Source organism: Colias croceus, chromosome 24, assembly GCF_905220415.1.
Source record: "Colias croceus chromosome 24, ilColCroc2.1".
NCBI lineage: Eukaryota > Metazoa > Arthropoda > Insecta > Lepidoptera > Pieridae > Colias > Colias croceus.
This window is the reverse complement of record NC_059560.1, coordinates 128,036-146,017: the sequence shown is the minus strand read 5'-3', so window position 1 is coordinate 146,017 and position 17,982 is coordinate 128,036. Positions and strand designations below refer to the sequence as shown.

Below are 17,982 nucleotides of genomic sequence, written 5' to 3'. Positions count from 1 at the left end.
GCCTACTGACTGCGTCGATCGATAGCCGCGCCATGCTGCGTTACGTTCCGTTCACCGATTCGATGTTTTAGTATTTTTTATCTGTTAAATTTCAATTCGAGCGGCGTTCCAAATTTAAATTTTATTTTTACATGATTATCTGTAATTAGCTGGAAAATGTTGCTATGAAACGTAACATCTGTTACGTTTCATAGCAACATTCACATCTGCCTGAGAAAAAGGCTCTACCTTTCCATAAATTGCTATGTAGAGTTCAGGTGCGCATAATTTTTATACCTATCCTAAACTTGCAGTATTTCTTTCTTTTAACTGACAATTTAAATAAACGAAAGGAGATTCTATTGAATTTATTATACAATTTTTTTGAAGAAGAAACTATATTATGTAGAGTAATTGAGTTTTTGTGTAAGTTGTACTGCAAACATGGCTAATAGTTGCATGCTGTGCTGTGGTACAAGTACACACTCGTTAAAACTTTTTCGACTTAATGGAGTCTATTCTAAAACATCGAGCAGATTTTTTATATTTACGATATTTTAACAAAATAAAAAATGTTTTTGGTAGATTAAAAACAGTTAGATATGAATAAATTAAAATAATCATTGTACTTATCAATCAACACATCGTGATTATAATATAGAGCTCTATATTTTTAAACTCTACTTCAAATAAAAATCGGATTTAATAATAAAATTTTATCTCTCATTATTATAATACTATGTATGAATTAATGATAATTTTGAAACACGTTTACATATTTATTTTTTAATAGATAAATATTTATTTGTGATTTATATTTATTTATGAGACTTATTGTAGAGATACCTAGAGCGGTTACAATACAATTCGACCTTTTTTGATTTGATCATAACACAATTTAGTGAACTACGTTTGCGACCGCGGCTCCTCATGTTTTCCTCTATGTAACGATATCTCTACCCCTTGTAAATTTCCATCTCCTATTTCACTCCCTTAAATGTTTATTTTCAAGTCAAAAGCCTTTATCGAATGATGTATGTGTTTACATAATATAAAATAATCCAAATCTGTTTATCAGTTCAAGATATATAATACTAACAAGAGCATGTATTTAATTATGTAAATAAGCGAGTGTGCGGTAAGAAATAACTTATATTAGTTCGCAAATGAAGTTAACATATTGCTTAGTTCATGAGGCTATAAATTTAATGCAGGTGTTACTTGGCGTCTCTGGAATATATCTAATACTGTGTAGTGTGCACCTCTAGCTTCCGACAAGCGTAAATAAGTTTTTGCATATTTTAAATAAACTGAAAGGGAAATAAAGTCTTTAATACTGTTTAGTGCGTTTTATTGTTATTCCTATAGATTATGTTAGTTTTTAATATATTTGCACGCTCAACTACGAGCAGAATGTTTAAGGATCTATTTTATCTGTACCTACAAACATCTTTGTAATTCCACATTCTGAAAATAAAGCAATTTGAATTTGAATATAATATGTAGTGGGTTATATAATGGATGTAATATTTATTTTGATATAGTTTAGATTAGTAAAGATTAACTATTGGTAATGGCTTAACAGATTTAGATAAACTTTTCTGATAACTCTATTCTGTATGTGAAAATTAAACTAAAGTCATAAATAATTTTTAGAAAAAAAAAATTTTTCTTATAGTCTTGTTTTTCGATTTAATATGTGATATGAAACGAATCATCATATAATAATTAATTGTCATCTACACTTAACACTTGTTAATTTTCCTCAGTTACTTTTGCTTAGTTTGTGATAGATGGCGTTACCTTAATATTAATTTGTTTCTATCCTAAAAAGTAATTATTTAAACCATTAAGATCACACGCAATTGCTCTTAAATATTGTAAATTTTACAAAAGTATTATTTCTAAAAACTTAAAGTTATTTTTAACTTAATGCTTCTGCAAGAAAAACCAAGCAACTGCTATCGACCAAACTAAACAACTAATGCATTGCGTTAGTCGAATCAACTACGTGACGTTGTTTGCTGAAAGATTTGTTCGGAAAGTGTAAATACAGTGAATTCCTTGAACTTTATAACAGTGTAAAATAAAGTTAAGCTTGATTCTTCGGATTTGAAAAAAAGAGATGGGAATGTTACAAACAGTTTGGAGAGTAATGAATTAAATTTTCCATTGAATCCTTTCCCTTGTAATTCTATAGAACTATTTGGAAAAGCTTTAAAATTGTTCAAATAGCTTAAAACAATGTAAAAGTGTTTCCCTTTTTTCCAACAACAAATTAAACGAAATGATATAAATCTCTAGTAAGGTTTCACACACAGAGAGAGATCTAGATCACTCATGGAAAATATTATGCTTTTGCTCTAATACAAAACATATATTCTGATTACAACTTTTTCATCAAGTACATAAGTGTATGAACTTTTTTTATATTGCTTCAACAACGTAAACTATTATACGATACCTTCAAGTATACTAACGTCACGTCGTAAATATTAACTCAATGTGTATAAAAGAGATATTCACAGCGATCAGCTTTATTACAAATTACATATACTTATGCAACAATAGCTTTAACACAATATCAATACAATAATATCAAGTATCAATACATACTTACTTAAATAAAATAAAAATTCATAAAATTGAATTCTTAATATCTCTACAAATACGAACAAAAATAACAACAAACCCTAAATGGCTCTACAATTACTAACCCAAGCTATCCAAACTTGGTCACCATCACCACCAGAAGTGAAAGATCGAACCAAGTGTAGTGTCACTCTGAGCTGGTCTCCAGGCCCCTTCGGCTTCATACAGGAACAGCTGGTGTACACCGTGCAGAGGAGAGAAAAGGTACCAGCATGGGTCAACGTTTACAGGTACATATTACATAACTTATTAACAATCATTTTCCATAATTTACTTGAAATTTGTTGGTTGTCGCTGATATCTCTGAGATTAAAAAAAAAGTTTTCTTTATTATATTTTCAACTTCAATTTAAGTGCTGAAAGTGGAACAAGGAAATGAGTAATGTCTCTATTTTTTAAATTCACTCGTAGGTATATTCATTTAAGGGCTGATTTTTCAATCCTTGGTTGAAACTTATTCATCGAATAACGTATTAAACTACCATTTCAAAAATGTATTGTAATTGTCCGTATTTGACAGTTTACAGGTGACATTTTAATATGTTCGTGTAATACTATATTCGACGGATCCAAGGATTGAAAAATCGGCTCTAAAAGTTCAAGTCTCATCTAATAAATTTACCTGAAGATTGAGAGGAAGAAGATTGATTTCTCCACAGATAATATTACAATCACTGGAAAAAACATTATTTCGTACCTCGAACAGAATTATTAAGTATTCCAAAACAACACGAGAATAAATTATTATTCAATGTCAATATTTCTTATTTATACCTCGGTTTCAAAGTAATTTGTACACATCAATTTTGGAAGATGATAAATTTGCGGAGATTATCTCGGGGAGAATTTGTTTTCATTACATAAAAACCGTAAAAATGATTAATCTCGAAAGCTTGTGGCTGCGAATTTTAAAGCGACACAAAAATAAATTCATAGATAAGTTCATTATTATAGAATGCTTCTTTAGCCGCGTTGAGCTTATTGCTTGAGGAAAATCTGATGAATCCGCGTCACCGATGTTATGTGTTATAAAATTTTAAATTCTAAGATATAAGTTTACGTCCTTAAAAATCCAGAAAAATGCAATGTAGAGCAACCGTTATAATTAAATCTTTTCATTTATTATGTTTGATCTGATTATGTAACACACAATGTAATGTGTTATTATTATATATAATACTTTATCTAATGCTTAGAACTGAAATAAAATGGTTTTCAGGACTTTCCAATAAAACCTACTAACCAAAGCTCTTTACAACTTTTAATGTCGTTCTTTTTTTAGTATAGCAATCGTATTAAATTCAATGTAATTTATTAAAATTATGTTTACATAGCGCCACTCTTCAACAAACCTACATCTATTTGGAAGAAGATATACTACGTGTGGATAATAGCACAAATAATATTGTTATTAGGTTACGAACACCGTAATTCCATTTAACCATTTTGTCGTTTGCCGTGTAACTGAGCCCACTCCGAGCTCTTATTATGCCTGTACTGAGAATAGCACTTGTATTCAAAATTATATATTCCATTTTCCTGCCTTTATCCGTGATTATTGCAGAGACAATACAGTCATTTTATATGTATTTATTTCGTCTGTTTATTTTTTGCGAATGGTACTCTTTAAGAAACCTGTTTCAAAATATGATTTTTTTTAATGGGTTTCTTAATAAATATAAATTAAGCTAAGCTACCTACCTAGGCATTGGTTAAAAGTTACTAGTTTCATGTATAAATATAGTAGTCGACATAGTTGCTATAAATACAAACAAACCGTAGGCGATGCTGAATCTTGCCCAAATTCTAATACAAGCTTGTAACCTATGTATAACATTTGTAGATGTTTATTCAAGAAAACCTTCTCTATAGAAAGGTATTAATAATTATTATGATAAGAATTACAGTGTATTCTATACAAGTTAACTCTACAAAGCTACAGATTAAAGCAAGTATTATACAGATAATATTATCAAATTACAATTACTATTAGTTTGTGGTATTTTAATAACGTCGATAATTCGATAGTCGCCGAGTTTGCAGTAGCTAATCTATAAACACAATTACCCACCAGCCAAAATTAATTAAATCAACAAACAGACTGAATTATAATCATATTATTATTGGCGCTAACAAGTTAATTACAGATTCGCTATCGCAATAATGAGATTATCGAGCAATGAGCGGATGTTAGTTCTGTAATGCGTTTATCTTTGTATTGTTTATTTATCTCTATGTGTATAATATATGAAAATAAACGCATATTTTCCTTAGTTCTGGCATCGTGTGAACATGACTGGAATTATTTCAATAAATCATAATATTTTTATTATTTGTTGTGATTGACAAAAATCTTATGAAGGTAACTAAAATAAAATTTAGTGACTATTTTAGCAACTTCTTGTTGTGAGGTTGAAGACAGGACAACATTTGTAGAATCAGCTAGTTATGAAAACTTTTAAGATCAAATTAATAAAGTATTATTTTGTTTATTTACGCCCCAATATACTTTCCTTACACGTTCGACGGCTGCATTGACTTCTTTTAACCTCATACACTTAGACATTTTTATAAAGCTAATAAATATTCTGATTCAAAATATTATAAATTATATATTTATGTATATCTACTTATATTCTAAACTAAATCCATTTGTTACACTGTGTGAGTTCTTACAGATTCATCCAAAGACATTACTAAAACAAAATGAATGTTCCTCATTGTACATAAAGCTAACACATTAACATTCTTACAACGAAATAACACGAATTTCAGCTCACACGGCTCCTCTCAGTATAATGTGGATTTAATTTCTGTTCAGCTCCACTGCTTTACCAAGAACACTTGTTTTCTTGTAAACTAGGAAATACATTCTGAGGGAACTATGAAATGTTCTAGGTAATGCACTAAATCTTTCTGAAGATGTTTGTTACGTGAACTTCATTTTTGTAGCAAGCAATGTAGCATTATGAATTTATGTAGAAATTAAGTTTAGTAGTTTGTCGGAATTGGCTCCGTCTGCATTAGTGTAATAATTGCTAAAATTCTATAGTCTATAATTATGAGCGGGACTGGTACGAGCGGCTGGTATGTAATATTCAGTAGTTAAGAAATTAAAAAAAAAAACATATGGGAGAAGTTAATTATTATTTAACATTATTTAAAACTTTTTCTTTATGCAATTGATAAAAAACGTCTAGCAAATAATATAACTATGAAAAGACGCTGATAACACAAATGAATCTAACATTTGTGGTCTCATTCTTTATCAATATTATAATGATAAATTTATTGTTTTCCTTTATTTTTTTTATTGATCACGCTGTTGTAATTGGGTACAAAACTATTATTGTTTTGTTTACTGGACGATAATTATTATTATTGCCCGTTATTTATTTAAGTTTACTTTGAACGCAAGTTTTCTTCCAAAGATATTCTGTGTATTATAAACAGTATTTACAATGAATGATCATGAGACTAGGTGTTTATTATTACAAGATTATACGTACTACATACACATCTCTATATGGATTAAAATGTAAGTCACAAGCTAGAATCTAGGATCAACAAATTCCCAACCCGCATGTACCTCGATATACGTTCCATTTTACACAAAATTGTCGATACCACAAACAACAGAACCGCGACGTAACTTTGTTCAATTTCGTCGGAAAAATTGTCATCAGATGTTTTCAAAAATTGCTGCTTTAAAAGTTTCTCGAACGACTTCTATCAGCGTTATTTATGGCCCCGTACTCGCTTTCGGTACAGCCGTGTTTTATTGTATGAATAAATCTATTTTTTGGGGCGCGCCTTTCAAATAACTGAGAACGTAAAGCTCCAAGTTTGGTTTCATCGACTGGCTTTGTTTTTGTATATAGTTCATTTATAACGTAACTTCATGCGTTTATAATATAACAGGTTAATAACAATCCTGCCTTTTTTGGGATTTGTAAGTATTTGAATTAAAAAAAAGAAAAATATGTGTGTAATAAGTTATGCTATAAATTTACTATATAAATATTAAGCACTCGTTCTTAATGTATTTATTTACTCTTTACTCTACTGGTATTCCAAAAACAGATCCTTAAAATTAAATCTTAAAACAGCTAAACTAGCGCAAAAGGTCGTTCTAATATTATATGTATAATCTAATGTAAATGGTCGTTCTAATCTAATGTAAGTACTTAAATGATTTTTTCCAGCGGGGGCAAAACCGTGAAAACAATAGACAATCTAGCGCCGAGCCATCCTCACAAGTTCCGACTAAAAGTATCCCTCAAGCCGACACACAAACATGTTGACGAAAACGTTTTACAAAACATCGAGTCGCTTCCCGTCAAAGGCGATTGGCCGATCGCCTGTAACGAAGTAAACGGGATTAGAACAAAGGATTCGGAAAATGGGAAATGGTTATTCCGCTAGTTTCCGAATAGGATAGTTTATATTATTACAGCTTGCTTTTGCTTCGGTTTGGAAAAAATAGGTTGAGTAGATATAATATGGATTGTTTTCGTTCGATAAAGCTTTTGCTGCAAACATATCAAATTCATTACATACACATATAATAAAAACTATTACGAATATCGTAATTAATTATTACAAGATTATATATACATTGCGAAATATTTTTTTTAATTTATTATTTTTTGGACGGGAAAACATTTAATAACATTAAACGAGTAATTCATATCATATTATAATAATCTGAGTTTCGGCAAAAAAGATCCCTTGCAATCCCATCAATGCTAGGATTCATTAAAAGAGGTAAAGCTTATCATCTAGAAACTAACTATAAATAAGTAACAAACGCTATCATAACCATATAATATTTGCACTTAGATACTGTAAGCAACTAAGCAACATTAAACATCATTTATAATATACAGTTTCACAGTTTCACGGGAATTTTCACTCTAACTACATATTTATGCAAATATTATAATATAATTCTAAATAGTTCTACTTCAGAATTACGCTCGATGCTACTGTAGTTTTCATACTAATGGAAACGCACCTGTAATTTACATTTTATATTTTTTTTAATATAATACTTTCAATTTGTTCTACTTACATAAAATTCTAGGTAATATTTTATTCTTATTTTCAATGTACTCAATCTACACCGTCCTTTCATAAACGTTCCTTGTAAATGATATTATATATTCCTCTAAACTCAAGGACGCAGAAAAGCTATTTATTTCGAAGTTTTGTTTTATATTTTAAGCTTTAATCTAGTATTTCTTACCTTACGTTTTCTCATACGTCTACCACTAATATCTTACAGCTCTAAAGTACCAAAGCAAGCAGGTCCTATCTCATCTCTATGGTCAGAGGAAACGTGGACCAGCACAGACTCCGCCGGCACCAGCGCGACTTGCTTCTGTATGGCGGTTAGATGTGGATATGTTAAACAGGTATTCATAAATACAAGTATGACATGGAGAAACTTCATAGAGTATTTAGTCAAATTCACAATGCACAAAAACCCTTCAAAATTGTATGTATTTTGTGCCTACTGTGTTGTTAAAATCATGCTCAAAAAGCGCAATGATAATCAATTTCTTCAACCATAATTAATCGAAAAAATAGTACTCACAGACTGCTTATTTTGGCTATTTGTATTACACAGTTTAAAATAGAACCTGCCTATTTATTTTAAAGAAAGAAAAGAGAGAGATTTGGTTATCTATATGTCTGGCACGGCGCTCTATCTCTGGAATTAGGACATTTTGTACAACATTTATTACTTAAAATATTATAAACATATCTTACTTTACACATAAGTCAGTATAAGGATACATCTGAACGTATTTATTGTCCAAATTGTGAAGATATGTGTTGTACTGTCACATAAAATATACTCAAACAATTTTGCTGAACGTTTTAATGTAATAAATTGTATCGTAATATAATACAAGTTATAATAACGTCTTTATAATGTACGTTTGTAACGAAACCTTTGAATTATTACCCAATTTCAAATGTTACATTAAAATAAAATTATTTCATTATAATAGTGAGAAACGCCATGCTAGATAAAATAACAAAACATTACAATTATTGAACGCAGTCCTAACTTACGTGTTCTTTTGTGAATGTGTTGAACTTTTTATTTAGAGTATTAAAAACCTAACCCAACTTTTACATGAACCTAACTTTTACATAAACCTAACTCTCACAGAAAACCAAATATTTAAGAAACCTAACTTTAGCAGAAACCTAACATTTATAGAAAAATCAGTTTTACAGAAACCTAACTGTAACATAATAGTTACCTCAATACTTTTTAATAACTTAAGATGTATACCACATTGCTCTATATGCAGAATTATATACAGAACTCAATAAATTATGCTATATGATTGCAAGAGATTGAACTAAATATCTTATACTTCTTCTACTCAGGCTGTGCTTCTAGGCACCAATGAAAGCAAAACAACACGATGTTCCTGAACGAAGTGAATGAGTAAATGAATTAATTAGCAGACATTAATTAACTTGTCAACGACAACCGAGACGCGTCTGCACTCAATTGAAACGGGATTTTATTTGCTATTTGTACTTGTTTCCATTTTAATTGAAAATTGCTCACTGTTAAATACTTCAATATATTCATCATCGAATCGTTTACATTTTTTCCAAATTTGCAAACATTTTTTACTGGTAGGTAAAAGGTTTAATCGTAAATGTTAAGTGCATAATTTAAGTTGTAAAACATTCGTTTTAGCCAACGTTTAAAACAAAAATACTAGCTCAACCTTCTTCACAATTTCTTGAATGATTGTCATTGAGAATTTATATTGTTAAGAATAGAAAAATATCGATCACGATACTTGAACCTGCGTCTTTTGCCTAATGATTGTTATTATCCATGAAAAAGAGGTTTAATCAAACTAATACTGATAAAGTATATAACCTAAATGGCGCTACTTGATACATTTTTATTTACTAAGATACGCCTCAAATTGGGTACTAACAGAGTTAGAGTTAGTACTCAACCTAATCCGTTAAGTATTTCGTTCACAAGCCCTAACACGGATAACATTTTGCGCACGTATTCTGAATTGGTCTGGACAATAGATACATAAGGAATCGTTTCCATTTAATTTTTTATACACTAAAACTCCTGAAATAAGAAAATTTTTCATACGAATTACATTGTACAACTACATTGTTCAAACTCGTATATGTATTTGTATTACTAACTTTCGCTGAATTGAATGTTAAATATTATAATATTTTAAATTTTAGTTGACAAAAGACACACATTACATGTGATCAATGCATGTAATCTACATCTACATAACTCACAACACAATTATTTTCATAACGTTCGGCAAATAAATACAATCTTGCTCTATTTTTAGATAAAATAAATCTCTAAAACTATTCTTATTTTTTGTTAATTGCACTTTATCAAAACCTTATTAATATTATCAAGTGAAGAGTAACGCGGCAGCTGGTCCGTTAATGAGGCGCACTTTGTCAATTATTTAGTAATTGAACCCCGATGGGATTCCAATTGGATTTGCTACAAAGGGATTTGAGGACTCGTTTGTTGGCAGCAGATGGTGACAGCTTCCGTTTAAGCGTTGCGTTAATAGTCACGATTTAGGAAATAAAAGTAAAATTGGTTTGATGATATGTGAAACACGTTTTATATGATAGATAGATAATTCAGAAGAAATAGAGGTGTAAAAAAGTAGAGACAACGTATTGGTTGAAAAATAAAAATTTTAATGTATAATCAATTTTTTACTTAAATTTAATGTTTTATCTTGTACATTTTCTGTATTTTTTTAATGCTGAACGTGAAAGTGTCAATTTTATATTGAGTAATTGTATTAAAAGCTTTTTAAGCCCCGTGTCCAAGCATTTTCTATGTATCATAAAATAATTGAAAAATAAATTTACATTTTTCATACATTTAAAACCTCGTCGTCGTCTACCAAGTCCATAGTAAACATAACTAGTGTTGAACATTTTTAATAAAGTTAAAATAACTGTTTATACTTAGTTCTTATAAAACTCGTATAAGTATTTGTATAATAATATTATGCTTCTGACTATGCTTCATGTAGTAACTAACTAGTGCGCTGCCTAAAAATTGGCAACTTATTGCAAATAAGCATCGCCTGTTTGGCACGCCTGCAGTCATTACATCAATGTACATCTTAAGGTGGTTTTGCCCAAAATATTTGTAGTGTTCACTTATGTAGGTACTTACTTCATTTTAAATAAAATTCATCATACAAATGCCTTTTGGATAAAATGTAAAATTAATTCAAGTCGACTACCTATTCTCTATTGCTATCTACTAATACTCTACTATTCTATAAAACTTAATTTACTATGAATTCTACGATCTATCATATTCCTTGAAATATTACAATAATCTCAGGTAACATTTGTGTGATCAATTTGTGATTGCGCCGTTCCCGATAAAGTGAAATGAGCTGATAGTCTCATTTATCAAAATACTGTGAAATATGGGCGGTCGAAGGGTTTATGATCTTTTCCTTCCTTTATAAAAGGTTTCTCGTTCATAAAAGATTATGCCTTTCATGCCACACGCAATTAAAATATACGAGATAAATAATAATACGAGAGTTCAAGTTGAGATTGTATTGTAAAGTGTTTATTATTAGAATATTTTTTCTGGTTTTAAAGATATACAATAAATTCGACGCAATAAAAATTTGATTTGGAAATTTATGGAAAGGCAGAAATTGTTTAATATAGCTAATAATTAATGTTGATAATTTAAATTTTAAATGTGAGAAACGTGTATATTAAATAGTATATTGTATATTTTTTTATAAATTATCTGTTTAACGATTTATTCAGGTGCAACAAATGCTGGAAGAGCGGCCGATCCTGATCTCCGCGATCAACTCAAGTAATGGATTCACCCCGCTCGCTACTGCTGTGAGAAAAGGTACGGTAAAAACTACTACGTAAAATAAACTACCAAGCAATGCATCAATGCATTTCAAGGCACGCAACTGTCCATTTTCTGCTAAGTTCAAAATAATTATAATATCCTCATAATTACTACAACTTTAAGTTATAAAATAATGTTTGATAAATTATATTCGTAATAACTTTATTCTGAACTAGCTTTCCACCCGCAGCTTCGCCCGCACAGTCAAAGAAAAACCCGCATAGTTCCCGTTCCCGTGGGATTTTCGGGATAAAACCTATCCTATTTCCCGTGGTAAAAAGTAGCCTATGTCCTTTCTCGAGTATCAAAGTATCTCTATACCAAATTTCATGCAAATTGGATCAGTAGTTAAGGCGTGATTGAGTAACAGACAGACAGAAAGAGTTACTTTCGCATTTATAATGTTAAGTATGGATATAATTTACGCATTTTGCTTTTTTTAATGAATATTAACTTCAAAGCGGGATTGCAGTAAAATTCCCTCAAAATAATATTAATCCTGAATTTCCTAGACTTTAGCCCTGATTCACATTAAAAAAAAATATTGCAAATTTCATTAAACATTCCATATATTGAAGGTGACATAAACACAGTGAAGCTACTGCTATCGTTCGGAGCAGACATCAACCAGCGGTCCACCTCATCGCAGACACCACTCCACCTGGCCGTGCTCGGGGCAAATGTGCCCGTTGTTGAACTGCTTCTCGAGAGAGGGGCAGATAAGGAGGTATGTGTGTGTGTGTATTTGTAATGTGAGCATTTGAAATTATGAACGATTTGTGCTAAAATAATGAAGAGTGTGCTTAATAAAAACCTAATAAGTTAATCCACATTTATGTATTCTGATTAATATTATTATATGTTTCTCTCTACAAAATACTCAAAATATCTCTATGCCCTGAAATATCATCATTAATAATAATTAATAACAATTTTCAACTGAATTGTTATATATTTTTATTCCAAGTGCTTTTAAATATTCATACTAATATCTGTAAGAACAAAAAGAAAAAAAACAAAAAGTTTGACTCTACCTTTCAAGTTATTTTTAATACGATGTTACTACTAGGAAAACCTTTACGATAATCATTATCTCATAAAAAGCAGTATTGCATTATTTAATTCAGAATCCTTAGCAGAATCAAATAAAGTCACTCGGTTTAGCATTGTTTATATAAATAAACTTTATCATATACTTTGTTAACAGCTACGAGATATCAACGAGCTACGCATGGAGCACTACGCCGTAGACTCGGCCAACTTGGACGTCTTGAAGTTTGTTTTGAGCCACGGAGATGTCACGGTTCGAGATAATAATGGCTGGACGCCGCTGTTTAGAGCTGGTATTTGAACAATGCTCTTTGTGAAGTTTATGTTATTGTTTCATCATAATATAATTATAGAAATTCTAATATTATAAAAAGCTTTTTTATAAGAATGTCCAAAAAAATATATTTCGAACAAAATTCTTCGAATGTGATTGTGACTTGTTTCGACAACATTTTAATATCTTTTCAGTCACGTTTTCAATCGAATAATTTTATGGGACTTACATCATCTAATTAGTCGAGCAAACTTTTTTTTTGTGGAATTCATTCCTGATAGATTGATTTCAACAATTTCCTTATTGGTTGAAATTGAAACGAATTTCCAAACTGAATTATAATAAAGTGTTATTTTTTATATTCTTTTACAGTCTGCCAAGGTTCAAAGACAGAGCTAATAGAAGAATTGGTAAAGCAAGGAAGCAGTGTGGAGGTGACTGACCGCGCTGGCCTCACTCTTATTGCTGCAGCGCGGGTTTTGAAAGACAGACAGTAAGTTTTAAATAATTACACTAATAGTAGTCGTTTGTATAAATCAAGGTTCGTGAAATGCTGTTCAAAATAATTCGTTTGCATTTAATTGGAATTTTTAGATTCCCAAATAATACTTACAACTAATGATATCTTATGTAGGTCTAGGATGTATAACATGTGTGCATTTTTACTTTTATTTATGATTTCAAGAAAATATTATGTTTCAATTACAGCGGCCGTCGAAGAGAATCAGTGCTGAAGTTAGTTGATATTCAGTTTCAACATGAAAAGGCGCTCGCCAACTTCACACGACTTACTAAGAAAATCTCTAGTGTACAGACCTTACTTCATTTTAAGTGAATATTCAATAGAATGAAAACTATATGTATCATCGTTTCTTTATTATTTTCATGTGTATGTAGTGTTGTAAGTTTACCAGTAAAATCATTTTGCATGTAAATGTAATCAATGTTAATAAAATAAGGGAAATAAAACGAATTTAATAATTAAAATCTAATTTATTATTAAAAATAATTAAGTAGAAAATATTTACAACACCTAACCTAACAGAGTATTGAATTGCAAATGCGAAGAATGGTAACAGAAGTGGGAAATGTCAAGGAGCTGCTCTCGGCGCAAGTCACTTGTCGCACACCACAGCCTTACATCGACGAAATGCATTTGATGGCAAGCCAATAATTTAATCCAATAAATAAATAAATATTACACATTACATCCTTAACAGATTCTAAACCAGAGTATTAATAATATAATTTGCACGGCCCAGCTTTCTATCGCTTTCGTTGCAGAGGCTTTTACGAGCTGGTCTTCGTAATCCATTTGATGTATTTTGTTATTATTACCCCCGTACTCGGTTATTGGTTTTTGTTCTTCGACTTCGCCTCGTTCGAATTGCGCCGCTTTTGTGTCTCGTTTCCTTCTCTGTTGTTGTTCAGCCTCATCTAAATCTTCATATTCTTCCAAGTCATCGTCTTCATTTTTATCGTGGTCACTATCTACTGTTTCTTTGTCCACTGTTTCTTGTATTTCGCTTCCCTCAGCTTTTAAATCGGTTTCGAGTTCATCGTATTTGTGTAAAGGATTTACTAATTTGAGATGCGTAGTTCTTGAATCCTTAAAAGATGGGGGAAGAGCGCCGTTGCCATCTTTATTTAATTGTTCCATAACCTGAGGTGGAATTTCACCCTTGAATGGTCCGAATTGTGGTGTTTTTAATATGAGCTCGCTATTTGCAGGCAACTTGGCAGAAAATAGTTTTGTATTCATTTTTGTTATTTCTGGTAAGCTTGTTAATGTTGCGGCAGAAACGGTTTTCCCGTCATAGGTGGTGAACGTTTGATCGCTAGAGGATAGCTTTTGAGAATGTTCTTTAGGTAGTTTTGGATCTGGTGGTAAATAGCTTGGTCTTGGTCTATTTGATTCCATTTCTAAATCAGATGGAACGTCTCTTTCCATATTTTTCTTGCTAAATAAAGCATTCAGTTCAGATTCTGTTTTTATATAAACTGGGTGAGGTCTATCTTCTTTAGCGTGATTGCTGGGAAATATTTCTTTCGTTTTGTCTTTATTTGATAATAAATGATCAGGTGGAGAAGGAATAAACATAGGTTCAAAAGATTCCGTCATTTTATCACTAGGATATGCATGGTTTGTGTTTATGTATTGTGGGGATTCTTCATAGTCTTCTTCTACGTCTGTATCCTCTCTTCTGTTAGCGGTGTTACCTTCGTATTCTGCTATTTTATCTTCGCTTGCCATTAGAGGTTCTCTGATAATGGGCTTAAAACCGCTTTCAATTACAATAGAATCTGGTTTGAAGCCTGTATTAACGGCAGGCGGGAAATTTGCAGGATCCGCCGATTGACCCATAAAGTCTGAAGATTTAATTTCATTTTGTGTTTGAGGTTGTTCAACAATTTTGACTTGTGTTGTTGGAAGCGAATGATAGTCTGGAACGTCATTGGATGGTTGTGCGATGTGTGGATTTATTTGAGACAGAATATGTTGGTCCAGAGGTAATGGATTATCCATAGGCTTTCCAAGTATTATTTGTCCGGGTTTACTGAAATACTGTTGCGGTGCACTTTGCTGTGCAACTGCATCATTCGGACCCGGTAGCGTTATTTGGCTTTTAACCACTTGATTAGCAATTAAATCAGTTTGGCCTAAACTTAACGTTTGGCTTTGAGTCGGAAAAACTGCACCTGCGGCAGCCGGTTTTCCTATAATAATTGGTTGTCCAAGATTGTTAGGGGCTTTAGGTACGTTCTTTGATTGTTGATGGTACATATTTTTAGGCGGTCCGTGCAACGATGGCATCGCTTTCATGGGCGGAATATTAGGTGGGAGCTGGGCGGGTCTGTTTCCGTTCATATGTGGACGATATTGATTGTTGGAGTACTTATTCGGTTTTTTAGACATGTGATTCATATGCGGGTGAGGCATGGACAAAGGGTAGCCCGTGTTGCTCTTTTGATAAGCAGGATACGGTCTCCTCAATTTAATTTCAGGAGGAGTCGGTCTTTTGAACGGCGGTCGCATGTTTCCCGACGGTTTATTGGGAGAATTGGGGCGCATCACTGCATGTAGCGTCTGTGGCTTCTGGCTCGGCGGCAACATGAAGCTATTGGGCACTTTGCCCGAATCTATGATGTACTCGTCGCCTCGTATCGGATGTTCGGGCACGAAACTCTCCTTGACATCCTCGTATACTTGGTACTGCTGCGGTTGGGGCTTAGTGGAGTTGCGTTTGATTTCCTCCTTCATGGTCTCCTCCAAGCTCTCGACCGCCTGTATGACGTCCTGTATCTGTCCGGTGCTAATTGGCAATTCATACTCGTTACCGTTGTACCTGTCAGGCTCCGGGTACACTTCGCCCGAGAGGCCGTCGTCGCCGTTATCGCTACTGAAATCGTTATAATTTTGTTTCGTATTGATTATTTTCTCGAATTTCTTGCGCTGATCTAAAAAGTTAGAGTCGGGTCTGACGCGGCTCTGTACCTGTATAGACTCTTGTGGGAGGAGATCACTCGGCAGAGCAACGCTCTCCACAACGCGGCTCTCCTCAGCCTCCGACTCGTCACACGAGTCTACTACGTGGATCTTCCAACCGAGATGTCGGTGAGTGAAACACTGGAAACACAAAACAACATAAATATTCACATTCGACGGACAATAATCATATTATAATTATCACACCGTCGAACATTGTAAGTAAACCTCATGCGAAAGAAGATTTGAAGGGCTGAAACAGAAAAAAGTGGATGCATTATTTACAAAAGAAACCAATTCAATCGTCACACTCAGATTGGTTCGAAAGGAAGACGATGATGGTGGAATCGAAGTCGGAACGAGAACATGCAAAGAATAAAATAAAACATAAAATATAGGTATAAGGTAAATAATAAGTATGAAATAATTAATGGAACTATAGTGACGTAAAAAATAACATATTATAACAAGCACAACATGAAGATTATTATGGGAACAGAAATTAAACATTTGTAATATATACAGACAGAACCAGAAGAACAAATGAAATAAGACTAGCAAATTTTTCATTACAACAACAAAACGTGAACATGATTACCTGATAGTAGACCGTATCAGGAGTGTTCTTATCCGGGATCCAAGTGACAACTCCCGGGTTGCCCTCCTCGCACACGAGCGTGAGGGACCGCTGGTAGGCCCCGAAGCTGGGGTACTCGTCGGCACTGGGGCCCTCGGGGTCGGGGGTCCAGTTGCAGAGCCGCCCCACACCGGAGGGGATGAGTTCCCCGCTGCGGGTGCGACGCACGCCCGCGAATATGCGCACGTTCTGGTAGAACGATAATAATAATATATGAATCAAAAGGACTGAGTAAAGATATTAATTTTTTCGAACTGTGCGGATTTATGTAATTCTAAAATATGCCTAGTTAATAAAAGTGTGGAAAAAACAGTTTTAGAAAGTAGGATTGTATAGTGTCGAATACGTAATAAGGATAGAATTATTTATTATTTATAAAATAATTAAGTATTATGGAACTCTATTCTTGGTACAAAACATAACAAAGTGATTCAAAATAGCTTAACATTCTGATTGAAAATTAAAATACTAATTGAAAAACTTACAAAATAATATCAGACAATCGAATTTCTATTGTATATATTTTATTCTTCACTTACAAAAAAAAATGTATTCACCCTACACGAATTATTTTTCTATCAATTATATAATTTGTTAATAAATCACCAAATTACCTGTTTCTCAGCATCGCTCTTGTGTTGGTACCCCCCCACGGGGTCGTCAGTGATGTAGAAGGGATGGAACCGCGCGGGTTGCGCCGGGTCCGACCCGCCCTCCACCACGAACGTGTACTTCTTCCCGCGCACTACCGTGATCTCGGGGATTAACAACCCGTTGATGTACCACGATATACCCCAACCCACGTGACCTGCGTTGGGGAAATTGGTAAAATAAGTTGATTGTAGGTAAAAGAAAATGGTCAGTGGAAGGAAATAAAAATGAAATTTCGATTAATTTCAACAATTCAATTTACAATTTTAGGTTTTGAATTATCAAGGTACATAGATTATCAATTG

General features: G+C 32.5%; 2 protein-coding genes across 3 annotated transcripts in view; one reads left to right on the top strand and one right to left on the bottom strand.

Moving 5' to 3' along the window:
• Positions 1-2,676: 2,676 nt before the first annotated feature.
• Positions 2,677-13,742, top strand: LOC123702606 (ankyrin-2). The gene is made up of 8 exons (XM_045650365.1): positions 2,677-2,861; positions 6,837-7,043; positions 7,919-8,048; positions 11,482-11,572; positions 12,157-12,305; positions 12,786-12,921; positions 13,275-13,395; positions 13,611-13,742. Exons 1-8 carry the CDS (start codon positions 2,677-2,679, stop codon positions 13,735-13,737), a joined length of 1,146 nt encoding a protein of 381 aa, XP_045506321.1. The 3' UTR covers positions 13,738-13,742.
• Positions 13,743-13,879: 137 nt separating this feature from the next.
• LOC123702706 (protein Skeletor, isoforms B/C) overlaps positions 13,880-17,982 on the bottom strand; it is a 58,777-nt gene continuing 54,674 nt past the window's right edge. Inside the window, exons 12-15 of one of the 2 annotated variants that reach the window (XM_045650493.1) lie at positions 17,641-17,834; positions 16,988-17,215; positions 16,399-16,530; positions 16,164-16,303 (exon numbers count right to left, since the gene is read on the bottom strand). In XM_045650493.1, coding sequence (XP_045506449.1) covers positions 16,301-16,303; positions 16,399-16,530; positions 16,988-17,215; positions 17,641-17,834 — 557 coding nt within the window. In that variant the 3' untranslated portion in view covers positions 16,164-16,300. Of the gene's footprint in view, positions 16,531-16,987; positions 17,216-17,640; positions 17,835-17,982 lie in introns of both variants that reach the window. The other variant, XM_045650491.1, reaches the window with a different exon arrangement.